The 18,890-nt window shown below is 47.3% G+C and overlaps 1 protein-coding gene across 7 annotated transcripts in view; it reads left to right on the plus strand.

Moving 5' to 3' along the window:
- Positions 1-18,890, plus strand: part of PRKCQ (protein kinase C theta) — a 154,105-nt gene that overhangs the window by 105,417 nt on the left and 29,798 nt on the right. For all 7 annotated transcript variants that reach the window (XR_014818128.1, XM_021065023.2, XM_021065021.2 and 4 more), the window contains one exon: positions 17,922-18,013. Coding sequence is in view for 6 of the 7 variants with exons in the window: in XM_021065023.2 (XP_020920682.1) it covers positions 17,922-18,013 (92 nt within the window). In the remaining variant the exon portion in view is untranslated. The remainder of the gene's footprint in view (positions 1-17,921; positions 18,014-18,890) is intronic.

Genomic DNA, 18,890 nt, shown 5'->3' on the forward strand with positions numbered 1-18,890 from the left:
CTACTTCTTGTAAAGTTGCTGTGAGGATTGTGGAAATGACAACCAAACATCTAGAATATTATATAAACTTGGTTGATAAAGCAGTGGCAGGGTTTGGGAGGACTGACAACAATTTTGCAAGAAGTTGTGTGGATAAAATGCTATCAAACAGCATTGCCTGCAGTGGAGCAACCATTCATGAAAGAAAGGGTCCATCAATAGAGGAGACTTCATTGTTGCCTTATTTTAAGAAATTACCATGACTAAACCCACCTCTAGCAACCACTACCTGTTTAGTCAGCAGCCACCAACAGTGAGGTGAGACCCTCCACCAGCAAAAAGATTATGACTTGATGAAGGCTCAGATGATGGTTAGCATTTTTCAGCAATCAAGTATTTTTCATTAAGGTACATACATTTTTAAGGCATAATGCTATTGAACACTCAATAGCCTAAAGTATAGTATAAAAAATAACCTTTATATGCACTAGGAAACCAAAATATTCATGATTTGCTTTAATGTGATATTGTGGTGGTCTACAACTGAACCCACAAAATCACTGAGGTACGCCTGTGTATTTCTGGGAGTTTCACAAATACTTAATTCAAGTAAATGCTTAATCATCTTCAAATCAATTAAGTAGAGCTCTTTTACAATTTTAGTTACACTATGAGGGGGTGAAAATACCATACACATACAACACTAATGCACAGACTCACATAAACCTACAGACAGGTGCAAACAGAGAATTTATAGCTTTCGCTTTAAAATTACTACCATGAATCAGGTACAATAACATGAAAGTCCCTGCTTATCGTAGAAGCTGGATCGAAGTTGTTTACCTGGTAGAGGGAATAAGTTCAGGTTACCTGCTCAGATGGCTAAAGCTTTTTACTGATGTTTGCAGGGAAGACACTTAAAAGATTTTTTTATTCACCTAAGTTTCAAATGACCCTTCCCCCTTTCATTTTCCTTCTGATAAGAATTATCTCCCTAAAATTTATACGGCATTGACATCTCAAAGGCACAGCGCTAGAATGCAAGTTCCTCCACGGACTTTGGTTTCCTACAGCCAGATTTTTTATAAATCCATATGTGTGTTTTTTTGAGATAAATATGGGAGGTTTGGGGGTTGGTACAAGAACTAGTTAGATTTTGAACTGCCTCTAGAGCTGAGTTTCTCATTTTGCAAAATGTGTCAGATAATGCCAGTGGCTCCCAATTTCTCAAAGAATTGGGTTGCAGCCTAAATGACGTCATAGGCTGATCCAGCCCCTCCAACTCGACTCTCCTCAATTCGCTTTTTTTCTTTCATATCAGGGAGAGGGTGGAAATCAAAAGATTTCTGTGTTCTAGATTTAGAGCTGTTTGCCTTTGGAATGTTTTAGTAACTCCTCCCACAAAGGCTTTAGGTGTTTCATTCCGTCTGGGGTGTACACAGTTTTATTTTGGCTGAGAGGAAGAGGCCATAAAATTCCTAGGAGGCTCTGACTATCAGCTTCTAATTTCTAACCAACTTCTTACCACAGAGCACCAAAAACAACAACAACAAAAACCGCCCTGTAAATATCTTGCCAGTTTTCAGCTGGGACAAGCAGTAACTATTTCTTGCGGTATGGAACACCCCTCGGACTTAAGGGGCACCCCCAAAGTGGGTACCAAAGTTGTCACATTTTCCTCTCTACTCCATGTACTGCGGGGGCCACAGCAGTGCTAACTCTGGTAGGAATCCCATCCTTGCTGGCTTTTGCCAGTTCCCCTGAGACCCCCTGCAGGTTCTGGAGTGAGGTTTAAAGCAGAAAGTGTAGCTCCCGTGTCCACCAGAAAAAAATTAATTTTTCATTAATTTTAAGTCTGCCTTAGCTGCTTAAGGGAATAATGTAGCAGTTAGCAGCAAATCCCTCCCCATCACGACGGCCCTGGGAGGGGCCCCTGGGGGGGCGGCCCACCTTTGAAGGTAGTTGTAAGGGGGGCTGGTGGTGGATTTTTATTTATGCTCTTGTGGTCTCTTTATAGAGTAGAAAGACAATTTAGACCAGATTGCTGGGATAAGTATTCTAATAAAGGAGGGCAGAGGGGAGCAGTAGGAATTCTGTCATGTCCATCTTAGCATCTGTTTTAGGTACTTCTTGTACCGTTAATTTTTCATTAGCCTCTTGCAACAAATTCTTCGGTGCAGCTACGCTGGCATCTTGAAGCCTTTCGAAGGCTTGTGTGTGCCAGTTAAAACAGGTGTCCCCATTCTGTTTGATTTGGGAGCCCTTCCTTTCCAGTGTACTTCTTAAAAATCTCAACTTACTGGAACTTTCCTCAGAATGGCCACTGTAATTTCCCCGAGGGCTGACAGAGCTTGGTAGGACCCTTAGCCACAAAGGTAGTTCAGCCAGTTCTGACCAGCCATATTTGGGGGGCCCCCCAACCTGACAGTTACCAAGCTAAGTCCTCAGGACCCACAACAATCTTAAGTTCTCTTTAGCAAGATTTTGGCCATTTTTGTAGACATCTACAGCTTCTGGAATTACAGTTCTTAGATAAATAGCAAGTGGCATGCTTAACTCTTTAGAATTTACAGGTCTCATTTTTTTCTGGCCAATCCTTTTGGGTCACTCAGAGCAGGTGCATGCCCAAGAGGGCTGTGCTGCGGGGCTGGGGGTGGTATGGTGTTTTACAGTGGACCTCACTCTGTGGAAATGGACCTCACCTGTGTCGGCAGGTGACCTTGTGTCGCTCTAACCCATCCCATGACTAGCTTCTCCTCGTACAGGAGGCTCTGGGTTGGATGCTAAGTGCTTTACCGGCTTTTAAATGCTCAATCCACACCCACCTTTTTTCTTCTTCTGAAATTCCCATTAACAACATAACACAACCAAACGGGCACCTTAGCACACCAGCATAACCAAGAGATGTCCCGACAGCCTAGCCAAGGCAGAGACCTGACGCATCACCAACAGCTCCCAACATGGAGCTTGGGACTGAACCAGCAAAACCCCAAAGAATGAGGCCTGGAGCCTGATTCCAGACCATGGGGAACCACAGCCGCCCCCAGCAGGTCCCAGCATGGAACCTGAGGACAGACAAATGGGGGACTGAGGACCAAACCACCAGCAGGTCCCCGCGTGGAACCAGGGATTCCAGTCAAATGGGGACTGCAAAGCCGATTAAATTAGACCAGTTTAATTTACACAAAGAGCAGAGCTCAAAGCCGAGGGGAGCTTTAACCAGAGCCCTTGCAACAGCCGGAAAAGGGAACTTAAAGCATTCTTACCTCTGTTTCCAATTGTCCCCAAAGCCATCAGAAGTTCTCTCTGGATCCCGTCGCCGTCACCAAATCTGTTGAAACACATAATGGACCTGAGTAAATGAGAAGCTCTGATGGTTCTTATTGGATGAGTCATGAATTGGGGAGCATCCCCGCTGGCAGGGAGCTCAGAGGGGCTCTGTGCCGTGGGAACCAGGAGCAGGCGGGGGGGCTGGGGGCAGGGGGGGAGGGGAAGGGCAGGCTGTGTCAGGCTAGGTCACGTTCCCCTAGGGGAGGAAGGGTCTCTCCCCCAGCGCTGACCAGAAAGTTCCAGACTTTCTGCAATTAAGACTGCATCCCTGGGGAAGGTGGAACTACAAATAGCTTAGGTATTAAGTCTCAGTTTGGTGATGTGGGTTTAGCACACGTGGCTCCATCTGGGGACTTAGAAAAAGAAAAAAAAAAAAAACGAAAAGATGCATCTAACACTTTTTAAGGAAATGGTTTTTCCTTAGAAATGAAAGGTGGACTATGGTCTGCCTTCACCTGTGTCTCCTCTGACCCCTGAAAACGCCCATCTGTATCGAAATCCTTTAAGACGTGTTTTAGGTCACATGAGCACCTTTCACCTGCTCCAGCCTGAATGTGGGTGCAGGCCCACAGATTTGCAGCCCCGCATGCAAAGACTGCCCAGCGGGACGCCAGGAGTTGGGATGCTCGTGTTAACTCGCATGTCTACACCACTGCGCTCGATTCCCACTCTCCCCGCCTGGACCAGGCAACCCTTCTTTGTCAGTATTACTCTAAAATGTCTCTTTTTATGGGGGAGGGGGCAAGTTTCACTTTCCCTTTATAGAACACACAAGCCTTAGCTTCCGGGCTGGCCTCACCAAGGTCATTCCTCTGCTTGTGATTTCAGAGCATGAGTGTTTTCCTGACGCTCCCTGTAACTTTCAACAAGTCACCTAGGGTTTCTTTGTAACCTCATTCTCCCCCTTTGCCTCCAAACGGATAACATTTTTATTTAAATAGCATTTTCAGGAAAGTTTGAGTCCTTTGTGGAGAAAGTGCCATACAAACTGCAAGTTATTATTATTTGAAATACAAGAAAAACTCCTCTGGCATGGCAGTTTTTTTAAAAAAAAGTCTGTCATTCTAGTATTGCCGTAGTTTGGAGGCAAGATCCATCTAAGACTGCCAGAAGGTTTTTAATGTTGAACATTTTATTCAGAAACCACTCGGGCTGAGGCGCTCACGAACGCGTTAATCCATAAACCCTCCACTGGAGTTAGGAGTGCTGGCAGTTACCACATTTTAGCAAGGAGAAGAGAAGCCACATAAACCACATCCTCAAAAACCCTGATCCATGATCTAAGACAAGAATTCACTTGTTGTGCTGTCCCCATTCACAGGTAACTGATAAGTCTCTTTAAAGCATGCTGGCAGTTTTCTGATACTCAGAATGCTTGAAAATTGTCATTTCAGAAATTGCACGTCACTTTGATCTGCTTTGGATGCCTTTTCTGTGCAACCAAACTGTGATTCAGATGTTAAATTCACACTTTGTCAAAAATGTAGTCAATTTACAGTAGAGGCAGGGTAAATTCCTGCTGTACTCAAACAGCTTGCTATAGGTCCTACCCCCTGCAAGACACCAGTGATAAAAGGCAATTCATGACCAAATAGGCAGGAGTTTTTGTTTGTTTTGTCTTTTTAGGGCCTCACCTGTGGCATATGGAGGTTCCCAGGCTAGGGGTCCAATCGGAACTGCAGCTGCCAGCCTACACCACAGCTCATGGCAATGCCAGATCTTTAACCCACTGAGCAAGGTCAGGGATCGAACCTGCGTCTTCATGGATGCTAGTCAGATTTGTTTCCGCTGAGCCACGATGGGAACTCCTGTATGCAGGAATTCTTGGACAACAGGTGCTGCCTGCTGAGTCTGAGATTCCACGCACCTGCTTTTTAAGCTCACAGATATTCGCTCGCTTTTATGGGACTTGTTTCTTCAAGGCTCGTGTGCCGCATCGCCAGTCATTCTTCCATCAGCTGTTTTCCCAAAGCCTCAAACACCAGCTTCCCTAAAAACAAAAGCCTTTTGCATCACCTTCAAGGGTATCCTAGCCCTCTCACCTCTGTCCCTCGGCCCTCCTTTGAAGGCTTATTCAGAGAGGATCTCTCCACAGTGTCTTTCAGTGTCCAGATCCCGCTTAGGTACCACCATCTCTCACCACCTGCTGGCAGCTGCCAAGACCTGAACAGGCAGTTTTGTTCCCGTGCTTTGGTCTGTTTGGTGACTGCCTTCACATGCATTCATTTGGTTTCTCTGTTGAAATAGTACTTCCTCTTGGTATCAAGGAGCCTGTTTCCTCTCTCTCTTTTCCCGCAGAATTCTAGATACTGTGCTTGGGGTGGGGACTGTGGGGGAAGAAAATGAACCAGAAATGGTCTTTTGGTAAATTACACTGGCCGACTGCAGCATGTCTGCCAGCATCCTGAAGGCCAGAAAGGCTGGTGCTGTCACCCTGCAGAGGAGAGGACGGCCCCCTGCTGTCCACGCTTCTGCCTCTCTCTGCCCTTCAAGGCCGTGATCTCCCCTTGACCCTGGGCTCCTAGGATCTGAGCCCACTGCAACCTCGTGGACGCTCTACCTGGATGGCAGAATTATTCTCACCTGCCCCTAGTCTCCCCACATCCAAACTTTAGTCACTTTTGGGTCCTTTTCTCAGCTGACAGTCTTGGGAAAAACGTCCCATCAGTAGCAAAGGGCAGCCTGACATGTAGCATTCCCAGCAGTCATTTCTTCCTACAGCAGAGCACACAGAGGGGCACTCCCCTATTCAAGCAACAGCAACAGCACGCAGCCCGAGAAGGGATAAACACGGGACTCTTCACAAACAGGTGGTAGTTGAAACTGGGGAATAAGTGTGAGAACCCACAGAAGAGGGTCAAGGACCAAACCAAAGTCAAGACCCCTCATAAGAAGAAGGAGGAGGAGGGAAAGTCGGGGATGGAGTGGATCCCTCGGGGAGGTTCGGGGAAGCCAGGAGAGGGAAGAATGTCAGGAAAGAGGGGACCACAAGGTCCGGGCAGGGAGGATGCTGCCTGTGGAGTGTGTCGTCTCAGGAACAGAAGGGAGCATCCTTCTGGGGGCTGAGGACAGGTACCAGGTTAGAGAGTCTTAAGGAGTGAGGGGCGGGGGATTCAGTAGCTACACAGCCGTCTTTCAGAGAGCATTTCTGAACATGGACACTTGTTAGGATCACAGGGTTCAAGAGTTACAAGGAGGGAGAAGGAATCTGTGGAGGAAGATTCTGGAAGAGAAAGGCATTTAGGATAAAGGAGAGGGGTCCCTTCTGAGAGATGAAGCATAAGGAGGTGGCAGCAGAGAGACTAGGTGAGAAGAAGAGATGAGAGAGGGTGATCACCGCAGCAAAGCAGGACGCAGCCCTGGGCTGGAAATGAGAAAGACGAGAAGGGGTCTGAGGACACTGGAGAGGAAGGGGCTTGACCCATGGGCGGGGCTCCAGTAAGGATGGATTGAGACATAGAAGCACAACTCACGAGGGACCGTCTAAGGGCCGAAGTGTGGAGAGCATGTGCGATGCGAATTCCCCAGGGATGAAACCTGGAAAGGTGAAAAGTCTTCAAGACAAGGAAATAAGCTGACATCAACTTACTGTGTCGCCTCCACCGCCGTTTTTATAATGATGGTATGAATCCAGAATGGGACTGAGCTCTTAAATCCTCGATAGTTACTAGGTTAAAAGACATAAACTAATTCTCCAAGAAACTATGAAAAAAAAAATTTTAGAAGAGCAGTTACAGTCATTTTAAGTGGACACAACCAAAAGAAAGATGTGTTTTTTGAAGTCATAGTTTCCGTACTTTAAATAGAAACTGCAATGCTGCCTTCTTTGTGTAATTTCTACCTTTCTGGGTGAATAAACATTAGAATTTAGTGGAATTTAAGAGTCTCCATCTTCAGTCATTATTAATATTTTTATGAATTCCAAATGAGGACGAATCTAAAGCCTGTTTTTCTTCTAGTCTTGTACATTTGCATTACTTTTAATGCATCAGCTAGTCTATAGCTACTAGGGTTTTTTAAGAGATTAACTTTTACAGAAAAACTGAGTGGAAAGTCCAAAGACTTCCACAGACACCCCCTTCCTCTCGCCACCCTCACAGTTTCCCCTATTTCAACATCTCGCTTAAGTGAAATGCATTTGTTACAACTGATGAGTCATATTTATATATTATTATTGAAGTGGAGAGTTGATACTGAAGGCTTTGTATTGAATATTTTATGAGTTTTGACAGGTGTAGGACATGCATTCACCATTATAGCATCATGCAGAATAGTTTCACTGCCTTAAAAATCTCTGCCCTCAGCCTGTGCTGCCCTCACACCCCCACCCCCCAGCCAACCCTGATTTTTTTTTCTATCTCCATGTCATATAATTTAAAAATCTCAGTGTATATATAGCCTTTTCACTGGCTTCTTCCACTAAGAAACAGGCACATAGGATTCCTCATGTCTCTCCACGGCTTAATAGCTCACTTCTCTTCATTACCAAATATTCTGTTGTCTGGATTATCACAGTTTACGAATCCCTTGCCTACTGCGGAACATCTTGGTTGCTTATGGCTCCTCCTTTGACTAGTTATACTCATTTTTTTCTCTTGTAATGACAGGCCATATGAAAGGGTTAAGAGTAGGAAGGGGTTGCAGAAGTGGTCTGCTCAGATCTCATGTTGCAGCTAAGGAAATTGAGATCCAAAGACGAGATCAGCCCCGCTTGTCACAGTCTAGCCTCTTTTCTAGATCATACTGTCCATCCAAAAGTGTTCGCAAACTTGAGCTTGCCAGGTACCTGAACGCCAAATCCAACCCCACTCATTGAAATGGAGCATTATCCATTGCCTGTCCAAAACCTTAGAAACAGGCAAGCCTCCCCTGGGCCTTCCTCTGGCCACACATCTCCCTGTGGAGCAGGGACCATGCTCCCCTCACCCCCCATCCCAAACTCCAGGACCCCAGAATTCCACACCCACATAGTTCGAAGCATGTGTGCATCTCTCTAGGTTCCTTTCTGGGAAGGTGGAGGCTACAAGCTGGATGGGACGTGGTGCAAGATTTGAAAGAATTCTAAAGGCATCATTGACCTTCCTGGTCATTTATATACACACACACACAGTATATCTATACGTATACTAATTTATATATAAATAGGGAGAGGGAGAGAGGGAAAAAAGCAGGAATATGGAACACATTTTGTTCTAACAATGCACATAATAAAGGTTATGACATAACCTTTACTCCGTGTCACACACAGGGCCGAATACTTGCTGTGGATATTTCCTTTAATTTTAGGCATGGACCAGCCTCCCTTCCTTCTCCAGGGTGCACTTCCCCTGGCTGTGATAGGCTCTACCCTGAAGGTGAGTGGAAGTCTACTCTCCAGGTTCCATATTGTTCTACTGCCATCTTGGATGTTATAGCAGTTATTACAGATGCTTAACGTCTGATACTTGGATATTTTACAATAGATAGCTTAATTCTAATTTCTTCAGACATGCATACCTCCTCTTGTATAAAATTTATGACATTGATATATTTGCCTTTGGGGAAAAACTAGAAAAAATGATTCTTTTCCTCCTTTTCTTATTTTTTTCTAGAGAGGGAATCCATATTTCTGACCACAATGACATGATATTTGCCAAGCTCCCCATGTATTTTCAAAATTAACTGATATATGTATGGCAGAATCATAAAACTTTTAATGCTGTGAAGTTCTTGCTTATCCTGTAATAGATGCACCTTTGGCAACTATTCTGGTATCGGTTCCGTGCTGACTAGCTGTCTTGAATAGTCGTCATGACTCAATAATTTCCATGTTCTTTATTTTCATTCTCTTATTAAAAGCAAATGTAATCATTCTAAGAGGAAAGCAGAGGAGAAGCTAGATCATATTAAAATCACTGAGTCCCCTTTACATTTTCCCTTTACAAATTCTAGAATATTCATTCACAAAATGTCCTCTTAAAGAATGATCTCGGAGTTCCCGTCGTGGCTCAGTGGTTGATGAATGCAACTAGGAACCATGAGGTTGCAAGTTCGATCCCTGCCCTTGCTCAGTGGGTTAAGGATCCAGTGTTGCTGTGAGCTGTGGTGTAGGTCGCAGATGCGGCTCAGATCTGACGCTGCTGTGGCTGTGGTGTAGGCCAGCGGCTACAGCTCCAATTAGACCCCTAGCCTGGGAACCTCCATATGCTGCAGGTGCAGCCCTAGAAAAAGACAAAAAGAGCAAAAAAAAGATTGATCTCATGGTGTAAATACTGATGTATTTTGACAGCCCCAGGGCTTTTCATTTCTCTGAAGGACATGCATGCAAACACAGCCCTGGAAGAGGTACACCACTGGTTTTGTTAAATCACTTTAACCTTGTATTTAATCATCTTTTCTTTCATCTTATAAAAAAATTTTTTTGCTTTAATGATGTTTCCCTTCTTAGATATTTTGGTTATTGATTCTTTGTTTAAAGAATGGCTCCATTTGCATTATTTTGATTGATGAGATGACTCCACCCCCTGTGCCTGGTCCCGCTTTCCTCATGGTGCCCAAGCCTGCCAGTTTCAGTCGAGGAGAGTAAAGAAGCTAGCACCTTACTTTCCATCCAACACTTCCTCTGGGTTTCCATGCCAGAGAGCTACCCCCCGTGACACATGCTGAGAATCTACACCATACCCATGTCAGGTGGTAGAAAACGCACTTATAATTCTTAAGAAAGTCCACTCATATTTTCTCTAATTATAAAAGTAATCACGCTGAAGTATACTTTAAAAATTGGAAAATACATGAAAGCATTATCAAAGAGTTATTCCTAGTTACATCAAAGGTGCCAAGAACTAGGATTTTTGAGTCTTTTCATTTTTCTGTATCTTTTTTTCTCTTTGTAAGCAGTGATCACTTAGTAATTTTAAAATCGTCTGCCAAGTAAATCATTTTCACATCAAAACCAAAGTCCTTAAAACTTGCCTTTTTTCCCCTCCCTTTTTATGGCTGCATCTCTGGCCAATGGAAATGCTGGGGCCAGGAGTCAAGTCGGAGCTGCAGCTGCCGGCCTACACCACGGCCACAGCATCACTGATCCAAGTCATGTCTGTGACCTACACCACAGCGCAGCAATGCCAGAGCCTTAACCCACTGGGCAGGGCCAAGGATTGAACCTGCATGCTCACGGACACTGTGTCACATTCTTAACCCACTGAGCCACAACGGGAACTCCAAAATTTGCCTTTTATGTTAAAGCTCAATCTGTTCCAGAGACCCCACCTGTGCTTAGGAGTACATATTTTTCAACATGTGTATCATATATAATAACTAGTCATAAATATAATAACAGCTAATATTTACAGAGCATTTGTGGTATAAATATATTTATGCCAGTCCATGTTCTAGGCATGTGACATATTCGGGCTCATATAATCTTCACAGCCACCTTCTGAAGTAGGTACTGTTATCACCCCCATATTACAGACAGGGACATAAAGGCAGTCCCTGCAGGGGCTCGAAGACACCAGAGGCCCAAGGGCTGTTAGCGGACCCAGAACGCACACGCTGGTGGTTTGCTGGCCCAGCCCGGCCGCCTAACTGCTCCACTGCCTCTCCGCAGAGACCCCATCATCCTAGGGAAACGGATTTTAAAATTCATGAGATGGATCCCTGTTTGAACTTCCATTAGTGGAAGAAGATAATTTGTTAGTTAATGCAAGACAACCCCCTGGGACAATTAAGCCAGAAAATGCCAACGGAGCCCAAGTTCCTGGTGCAGCTATAAAGCTCTAGAAACTCAGGCACATTATTTCTCACATGGACTCATGAATCTGTCACAGGCCGTGCGTTTTGCTAATTAGAATTTGCAGTAGCAATATAAACAGACCGTAATGAGTGTGTGCTGGTCTACAGCGAGCCGTGCCCCTCCCCCTCCCCCTCCCCCTCCCCGACTCCCCCCACCACACACACACAGAGACACACACAAGTACATTTAGACATAAGGAGTACATATGCGATTACCTATTTGGTTTTTCTTTTCGATGGCATATTCTTTATGAAAAAGAAAATAACCGTATTTTCTGGGACGTTTTAACTCCCAGCTTAACAGAGTAAGGAACCCATGCGGCACTCCACCTTCAGAGTGGCCCCAGCCTGTGAAGTACAAGCATACCTAAGAAACTGAGTGTCCACGCGCCCACAGTCATGCAGGGTGTGTGCGTGGAAGAGCAGGAGATTTGGGTGAGCCTTGGGTCCAGGTACGCAGCAGGTGAGCGGCCCTGATGCAAGCTCCGCCCCCACCTGGGCACTCCTGGTTTGCGAGCTCCCGGGCTCCGGCAGCCCTGACAGCCCTGTGGCCTTTCTCCACCCAGGTAGCCCCTCTGTGGCCTCCCCACCGCAGGGATGTCAAGGAAGCAGCTGTCCCCGTTTGTAACTGCAAACCAGAACCTAGCCCTGGGGAACCACAGTAGACGCGGTGTAAACCTCCGCGGAGGTGTCGGCGCTCCAGCTGGGACTTAGCGCCACTCTGCACGGGTTCGGACTCAGGGCGCACACAGTGTAACAGGGATGGGGCCAGCAAGTAGAGACTCAAAGGCAGTACCTTCGTTAAACGTAGACCATGATGAGTTTAAGGATTTGGTCTTGAAAACCAGAGAGCAGTATGTATCTACCATCTGAAAAATGATTTTTTTCCCCAGTTCTTAACAAAGTATCTGTATTCCTGTACTTAAATTAACGAACTACTTTGTATTCCTGTATCGCTTTCACCTGCCTTCCTCCTTTTTACCAGTATAAAGTGCTTTCACAGCTAAATTTTATAGATTGATTTACAAAACAAAGGAATTGGGATGTTCGAAGCCCCCCCCCCCCTTTCTCAAAGTGATCTCTTGTATTTTTGTAAGTACCTGGAACAAATACACAGTTCCATCAGCCAAGTGATGAAAGATATTGGTAGAAGCCCTGGAAAATTCAATGTGTCGTATACACATACACAGAATCCTTTCCTCTTTTGAATTTTTTAAAGTATTCAATATGTGTATTTAAATGATTTTGCAAGAATAAATACCTTTGTAAAGAAAAAAGAGCCACATAGGTCTGAATACCTGTCTATCTACAGAATATCAGCATTAACTATGGCCTTCAGTTGTCAGAAAATCACAGCAAAGCAGTAACTAACTGACGCGCTTGTTTTTGTGGGTCTGGCATACAGAAGAGCCTGTATGCCGTGGGTATGTTTGCAGACTGGAAAACTGAGAGAAAAATATTATTGAATGGTGTATCAAGTGCTTTCTTGTTATCGAGAGGTTATTCAGTGAATCACTTCTTCCGGTGGCCCTAATTATTGAACCATCCAACCCCAACTAAAACTGACTTCACCCACAGAATGGAAATACACCCAGTGTTTTATTGTTTAATTTGCAAGAAGCTTAGCCATTTCCCTGCAGAAAGAAACACCCTAAGTAAGGCAACCTCCCTGTTATAAATGCATGATTTCCTGGAGCCCCGTGACAATATGCTATGTTTGGGGGCAAAGGGAAACACTCGCTGAACGCTTGGACTAGGGGCGGGGGGCGTCCTGATCCTTTGTTGGGACTCTTTTCTGAAATCAGAAAAAATACCCACCCTTCTCTGAGCAGGCCTGCTTGAGTTCTTCCTAAGAGAACGAAACACATGATTCAGAAACGAAATACAAAGACCAATCAAAAGTGATTCACCTGCCACTCTTGTCTACTCAGGACAGCCCTGGGCCACGCTGTCCTGACGCTTTCTGCCTTAGCCCTTGGTGCTTAGACAGTAAAGCAGTACGAACGGAGGAACATAGAACTATTGCCCCCAGCCCATAGCTCTGTTAGCATAATCAGGAGACAGGAAGAAGGCCCCTGACCTCTATCTTGTGACCTTTAGGGTGTCATGGTGGACCAGAATGCACCCAGCCATAATAAAACTTGCACCCTCACAAGTTTCAGAAGGAAGGCTCACCTCTCTGCCTTCCCGGGCTTCAAATGTGCATTGTTTCTGGACAAAGATTTCGCCCAAGAATTTTGCAGGCATTAACTTCCTCTTACCAATATGTATTTGATCATCTGGGAAGGACTCAATAACCATAGTTTGTTTATTTCATGTCTTCCCCCAAGAAAAAAGGGAAGAAGGAATTAAGGTGAAAATCAGGGAGTCCTTAGGCTGGTGAAGAGGGCCTCGGTCAAAGGGTGTCACCAAGACTTGTCATTGTTCAGAGGCTGAGACAGGTGCCTGGGGAGGGTGTGACTGACCTGATCCCACAGCTCGTTAGGGACACAGAGATGAGGTTTCCTATCCACAGATGGTGCCGGAGCTGTCGACAACTTCTGAGTCTGGGGCAGTCTGGGAGCATCCCCCCCACCCCCCACAGCATCACAAGTTCAACTCTCTTTCGCTCCCCCAGAAGAGTCATTTGCATCAGTTAATGTGTCACCAGCAGTGACACGGGTCACCAGCCTACATGCCCGTCCCCAGCCTGCTTGCATAGTCTCCCAGCTCTGATGGGCACAGAAGCACAGCTGGAGCTCTGCCTCCCTATCCTCCTCCTCGTTTCAACATCCACAGGGCTGTGCACGTCCCGTCTCTGAGAAGGGTTGCCTGGCCTGGGACAGGGGGAGGGGGTGGGGGTTCCGACACTCTGCAAATGAAAATTAAGAAATGTGGAAACAGGAGTTCCTATTGTGGTGCAGCAGAAATGGAGCCGACTAGGAACCCTGAGGTTGCAGGTTCAATCCCTGGCCTTGTTCAGTGGGTTAAGGATCCAGCATTGCCATGAGCTGTGGTGTACGTTGCAGATGCAGCTCGGATCTGGTGTTGCTGTGGCTGTGGTGTAGGCTGGCAGCTATAGCTCCAATTGGACCCCTAACCTGGGAACCTCCATGTGCCGCAGGTGCAGCCCTTAAGAAAGAAAGAAAGGAAGGAAAAGAAAGAAATGTGGAAATAATAGTGACGGAGTTTCCATGGTGGCTCAGGGCTCAGTGGATTAAGAACCCGACTACTACTATCCATGAGGATGCAGATTTGATCCCTGGTCGCTGAGTTAAGCATCTGGTGTTGCCCAGATGCAGCTGGGATCCTGCATTGCTATGGCTGTGGTGTAGGCCATCAGCTGTGGCTCCGATTCACCTCCTAGCCCGAGAACATCCATATGTCGCAGGTGTGGCCATAGAAAAGGAAAAAGAAGTAGGTAGTGCTGTCCTACACCATTTCTGGAAGAGACATCTGGTCGTGCCTTTGCTCCTTTGTCAGAGATCAGTTGACGGTATTTACATGGATCTATTTCTAGGCTTGTCTGTTCCACTGACCTGTCGGTCTGTTCTGTCCCCAGCTCTACCACTGTCTTGATAACTGGTGTCTATAAAGTCTTGAACACTGGCTTATAACAAGTCACTGTAAGTTGCTATAATACACTATACATTATAATACACTCTAATAAGTCTTCCTACTTCGTTCTTTTTCCAAATTGTGTGGCCTGCCCTGGATCTTTTGCTTCCCTTCCATGTAAACGTTTGTTGATGGTCACCAGGTAACTCACCGGGATTTTGACTGGGATTCTCCTGAATCTTTAGGTCAAGTGTGGAAGAACTGACATCCTGGCAATATAATATCGTCTTCCTACGTATGCACATGGCATCTCACTCCATTTTAGTTCCTCTGATCTGCGGGTTTTTTGACTGGCTTTCAGGTTGTTTACTATCATGACAACAGCTACCAGTTGCAAAGTGCGTGCTGGGTGCCAGCCCCCGGCTCACCCTCTGCAGGCTTCATCCTGTCTACGACTCAACGACAACCCTATGAAGTAGGAATATTATTCCTTCCATTTTGCAAAGGAAGGGAGTGAGACTAGGGAGAGGTTAAGCAGCTTCTCCACGGTCAGGAGGAGAGGAGCCCTAGACTCGACCTGGGCAAGGCCACGCCCCTGGTGCTCGCAGCTGCTGTGAGTCTTCTCCTGTGTTTGGTTCTTCCTGACCAATCCCGGGCTCCCCCGGGGGCAGATTTTCCTCTTGACCCCCTCTTTTGGACCCTGTGGATTCCTTTAGCTCCGAGTACTCCTTCCTCAGCCATTTATGAACACTTGAGTCTACTGTCTTTTTTTTCACTTTTTAGGACTGGGATTTGGGATCCATCTTTTCAAAGGTTTATCCTTCTCTATAGGCTCCTCAACCCCAACCCCCCGGTCTTTGTGGTTTGTGCGTGCACACATTTATGCTGGCTTCATCATGGGGCCCTCTCAGTGGGCCCAGCGTGGAGCCAACAGGCCCCGGGATGAATGGATTCTCAAGACTTCCAACAGCTCTTGGAACCCCCTGGAAGAAGGCAGAGATCCTCAGAATAGCATGCTCTAAAGGGAGAGGTCTCCCCACGCCACCCGCCCAAGCTGGACGTCCAGGCAGGGACTGCCCACACCCCCTTTAAGAAGTCCCCATTAGCTGGTATTCACCCAAACCAAAGGTTTAAACGGAAGCCAGATGCCACCGTAAAGAACCAAAGACAATCCAAGGGCTTTTTTCAGTGCCCCTGTCGTAATATAAAGATGAGAACTAGGACAGATTTCTGAAAGACCGATTGCAGAGCCATCAAGTCTCTCACAGAATTAAGCATGCCGTCTCACCTGCTGTACATCTCCACTGCTAGTAATCATCACTGAGGCAGGGTGGGCCTCTTGGAATGCCCACCGACCATGCACTGTCATCTCTTCTCGTCTCATCCACTGCGCAAATTCAACCCCCAACCCTCCCCACTGGGCGCGGATTCTGATTTAGTCATGAGAACGGATGGGACCCCGTCCCGCGGGATGTGAAAGAGTTAAGGTGGACCTTTTGCCTCAAGTCACCTTCCCCCACTCTCTCCAAGTTCAGACGGACAATTTGTAAATTCCGAAATTTCCACCTTGGTGGGAGTCTGTAAAGCATCCTCACGCTTTAGAGGAGCTTTCCATCTGAGCACAACTGGAAACGGTCTTTAAGTTCTTATATGTCTTGTTGTCCCCAGTACCTAAAAGATGTCGCCCCTGTGCACACAGGCCATCCTCCGTCTGGGTGAGCAGGTAAAGGGAATCTGTTCGCATGGTACTTAGGAGAATGGAGTTAGCAAGAAGGCGTACTAATGAGGAAGCAGGAGTGTGCAGATGAGCAAGTGATCAGGCGCAAATTATGTCTGAAATATCAGCATGAGGTTAGATTTAGGTCTGTGGAGGATTTGGGCAGGTCCCCCAGAGCAAGGCCGGGCTCCAGGGACGGGTACATGGCACCGCCAGGAAATTAGATCTGAAGTCACAGCCTGGGAAAAAGCAGGCCATTTCCTTTCTCCTGAATTACTGAGAGAGTTGCCACCGTGTGTGTTTTCCCAGTTCAGCGGAGACGCAGCCTCAGCACCCATGGCAGGAAGCATGTGTGTCACTGTCACACCAGCACAGTTTCCACCGTCACTTCCCTGCCCTGGGGCCTTGGCTAGTCTCACATTGAAACATAAAGGTTCAGTCTGTTAAAAAATCACCCAGGTGAGGTTTCCAGGTGCAAATTCATGCCCCAGCACGCCGACTGTCTCCACACTGAGTGGGTGACTCACTCTGTGATTCACGAGGATGCTCAAACCCAGGGAGATCCCAGGCACACAAATATCCTTACGGAGGAGATCCATCTCACACCACGGCCAAGCTCAGGGTCACTAGGATCAGCCCCTCTGAAGCTTTGACCATGACCTGAAGGCCACTCAGCCCTTGCCTTTGACGACCGCTATTCAAGGGCCCCGGCTCTAACGCAGGTGGGGCGTCCTGTTAGGGGAACCCCGCTGGCTCGCAAGCTGGGGCTCACAACAGGGGACATGGGGCTGGAGAGAAGTCAGACCAGACTCAGCCGTGAGCTCCTGGAAGGCGGCACCGTGTCCCCGTCTTTGATGGAAGAGACAGGTGTGAACATTCCTGCTCTCACTCTGCCCGGAGGACACGTCCAGAACCACTTCTGAGTGTTGAATGAGCAAAGCCTTTCGAGCTCTGGCCCCGGAGTCAGAGGCCCCAATCCGTACTCTTTTTCTTTTTAGGGCCATACGCACAGCATATGGAAGTCCCCAGGCTAGGGGTCAAATTGGAGCTACAGCTGCCAGCCTACACCACAGCAACGCCAGATCCAAGCTGCATCTGTGACCTACACCACAGCTTATGGCAACGCCGGATCCTGAACCCTCTGAGCGAGGCCAGGAATCAAGCTGGTGTCCTCCTGGATACTAGTCAGGTTCTTAACCCTCTGAGCCACGTCGGGAGCTCCCCCCAGTCTGTACGCTGGGCCATCCTACATACTGAGTCTACAGTCAGCACCCATTAAGTGCCCAACACCATCCCACTGCCAGGGAGCAAGTCCTGTGGGCCCCTTCCTGGGGCTGGACCCCCACCTGCTGAGTCACAGCACACTGGCATCTTCGAAAATGTCACACAGCCGCCCCCCCAAGACTCCCCCAGCATCTTGGGGTTCAGAAATGTTGCAGATGGGCCAAATTATCTTGACGGCCTTTTTAGAAGGGAGTTCAAAGCCAAATTGGTTCCTCTGAAACAAGGATATCCATTGAAAAAGTAATCCTTGCTTGCTTTTTTTGAAGAAGCTCAAAGTTGGGATTGTTGTGTTTTTCCCCAGGAAAACCTCTTTTTTGTGATGGAATATCTCAACGGCGGAGACCTAATGTACCACATCCAGAGCTGCCACAAGTTCGACCTCTGCAGAGCCACGTAAGAGCCTTTGTCGAGTGGGGGACCCCACGGGCCTCGGTATGGGGTCAGCAGTGCCCACACCATGCTTGCTGTTTCTCACTCGCCAGCCTCAGCCCCAGGGCGAGGTGGCCCCAGGAACACATCCAATGAGCAGCCACTTTCCCTGTCTGTGAAGCTTCATGTCAGTTTTCTTTCAGTTCTCCGCCTTGAGATCACCTACTAAAAGCCCCCCCCCCCCACTCTGCCCGAAGTCCTCAGGCCCCTAAATCATGTGAACTGGAAGCAGTGTCTGTCCTTTGCATGGAAGTCCACTGGGACCCAGATGGTGAAGGGGGTCTCGGGATGGGGCGTAATGGGAAGCTCCGTGTGACGGCAAAAAAGCATCTGGCTTAGGGGTCCGGAGACTTAGGAACAGGGAGAGACACTTACCCTCCCTTGAGAGTACATCTTGGCCGTCTTTGGCGTCAAGCCACCCTGGAGGCAGGAGGCGAGCAGGCTGGGTTTGCGGCCGCGCCTGCAGTCAGGTCCCCCCAAGCCCTGCCCTCCTTCCTCTGCAAGCCCTCATTCCTGAGTCATCAAACCAGGTGATGAGGAGACACACGATTCTGTGCCCCCAGACCCACTTAAAGGTGTGGCTACACCCACACCTTCTCTGCTCTCAGCCCCATCATCTTTCACGTATCCCAAGTGAGCCCTGGGAGGCGCTCAGGTTGAGCTGCATCCAGAGACAGACTTTTCCACCTGCTCCTGCAGAAACCCTGGCTGCGGTGGCCACTGTGTCAGATCCAAGGAGGAGCACACCACCTGGAGCCATCAGCCCAGGGCCCGGGGATAACTGTATGGGATTTCTGCCGCTCAGAAATCATTGGGCATTTTTCTGCTGGAGATAATGCCC

This window comes from Sus scrofa, chromosome 10 (genome assembly GCF_054392235.1).
Source record: "Sus scrofa isolate SSC_HxYL_T2T_F1_AM1 chromosome 10, Sscrofa_HxYL_maternal_Yorkshire_Landrace_v2.0, whole genome shotgun sequence".
Taxonomy (NCBI): domain Eukaryota; kingdom Metazoa; phylum Chordata; class Mammalia; order Artiodactyla; family Suidae; genus Sus; species Sus scrofa.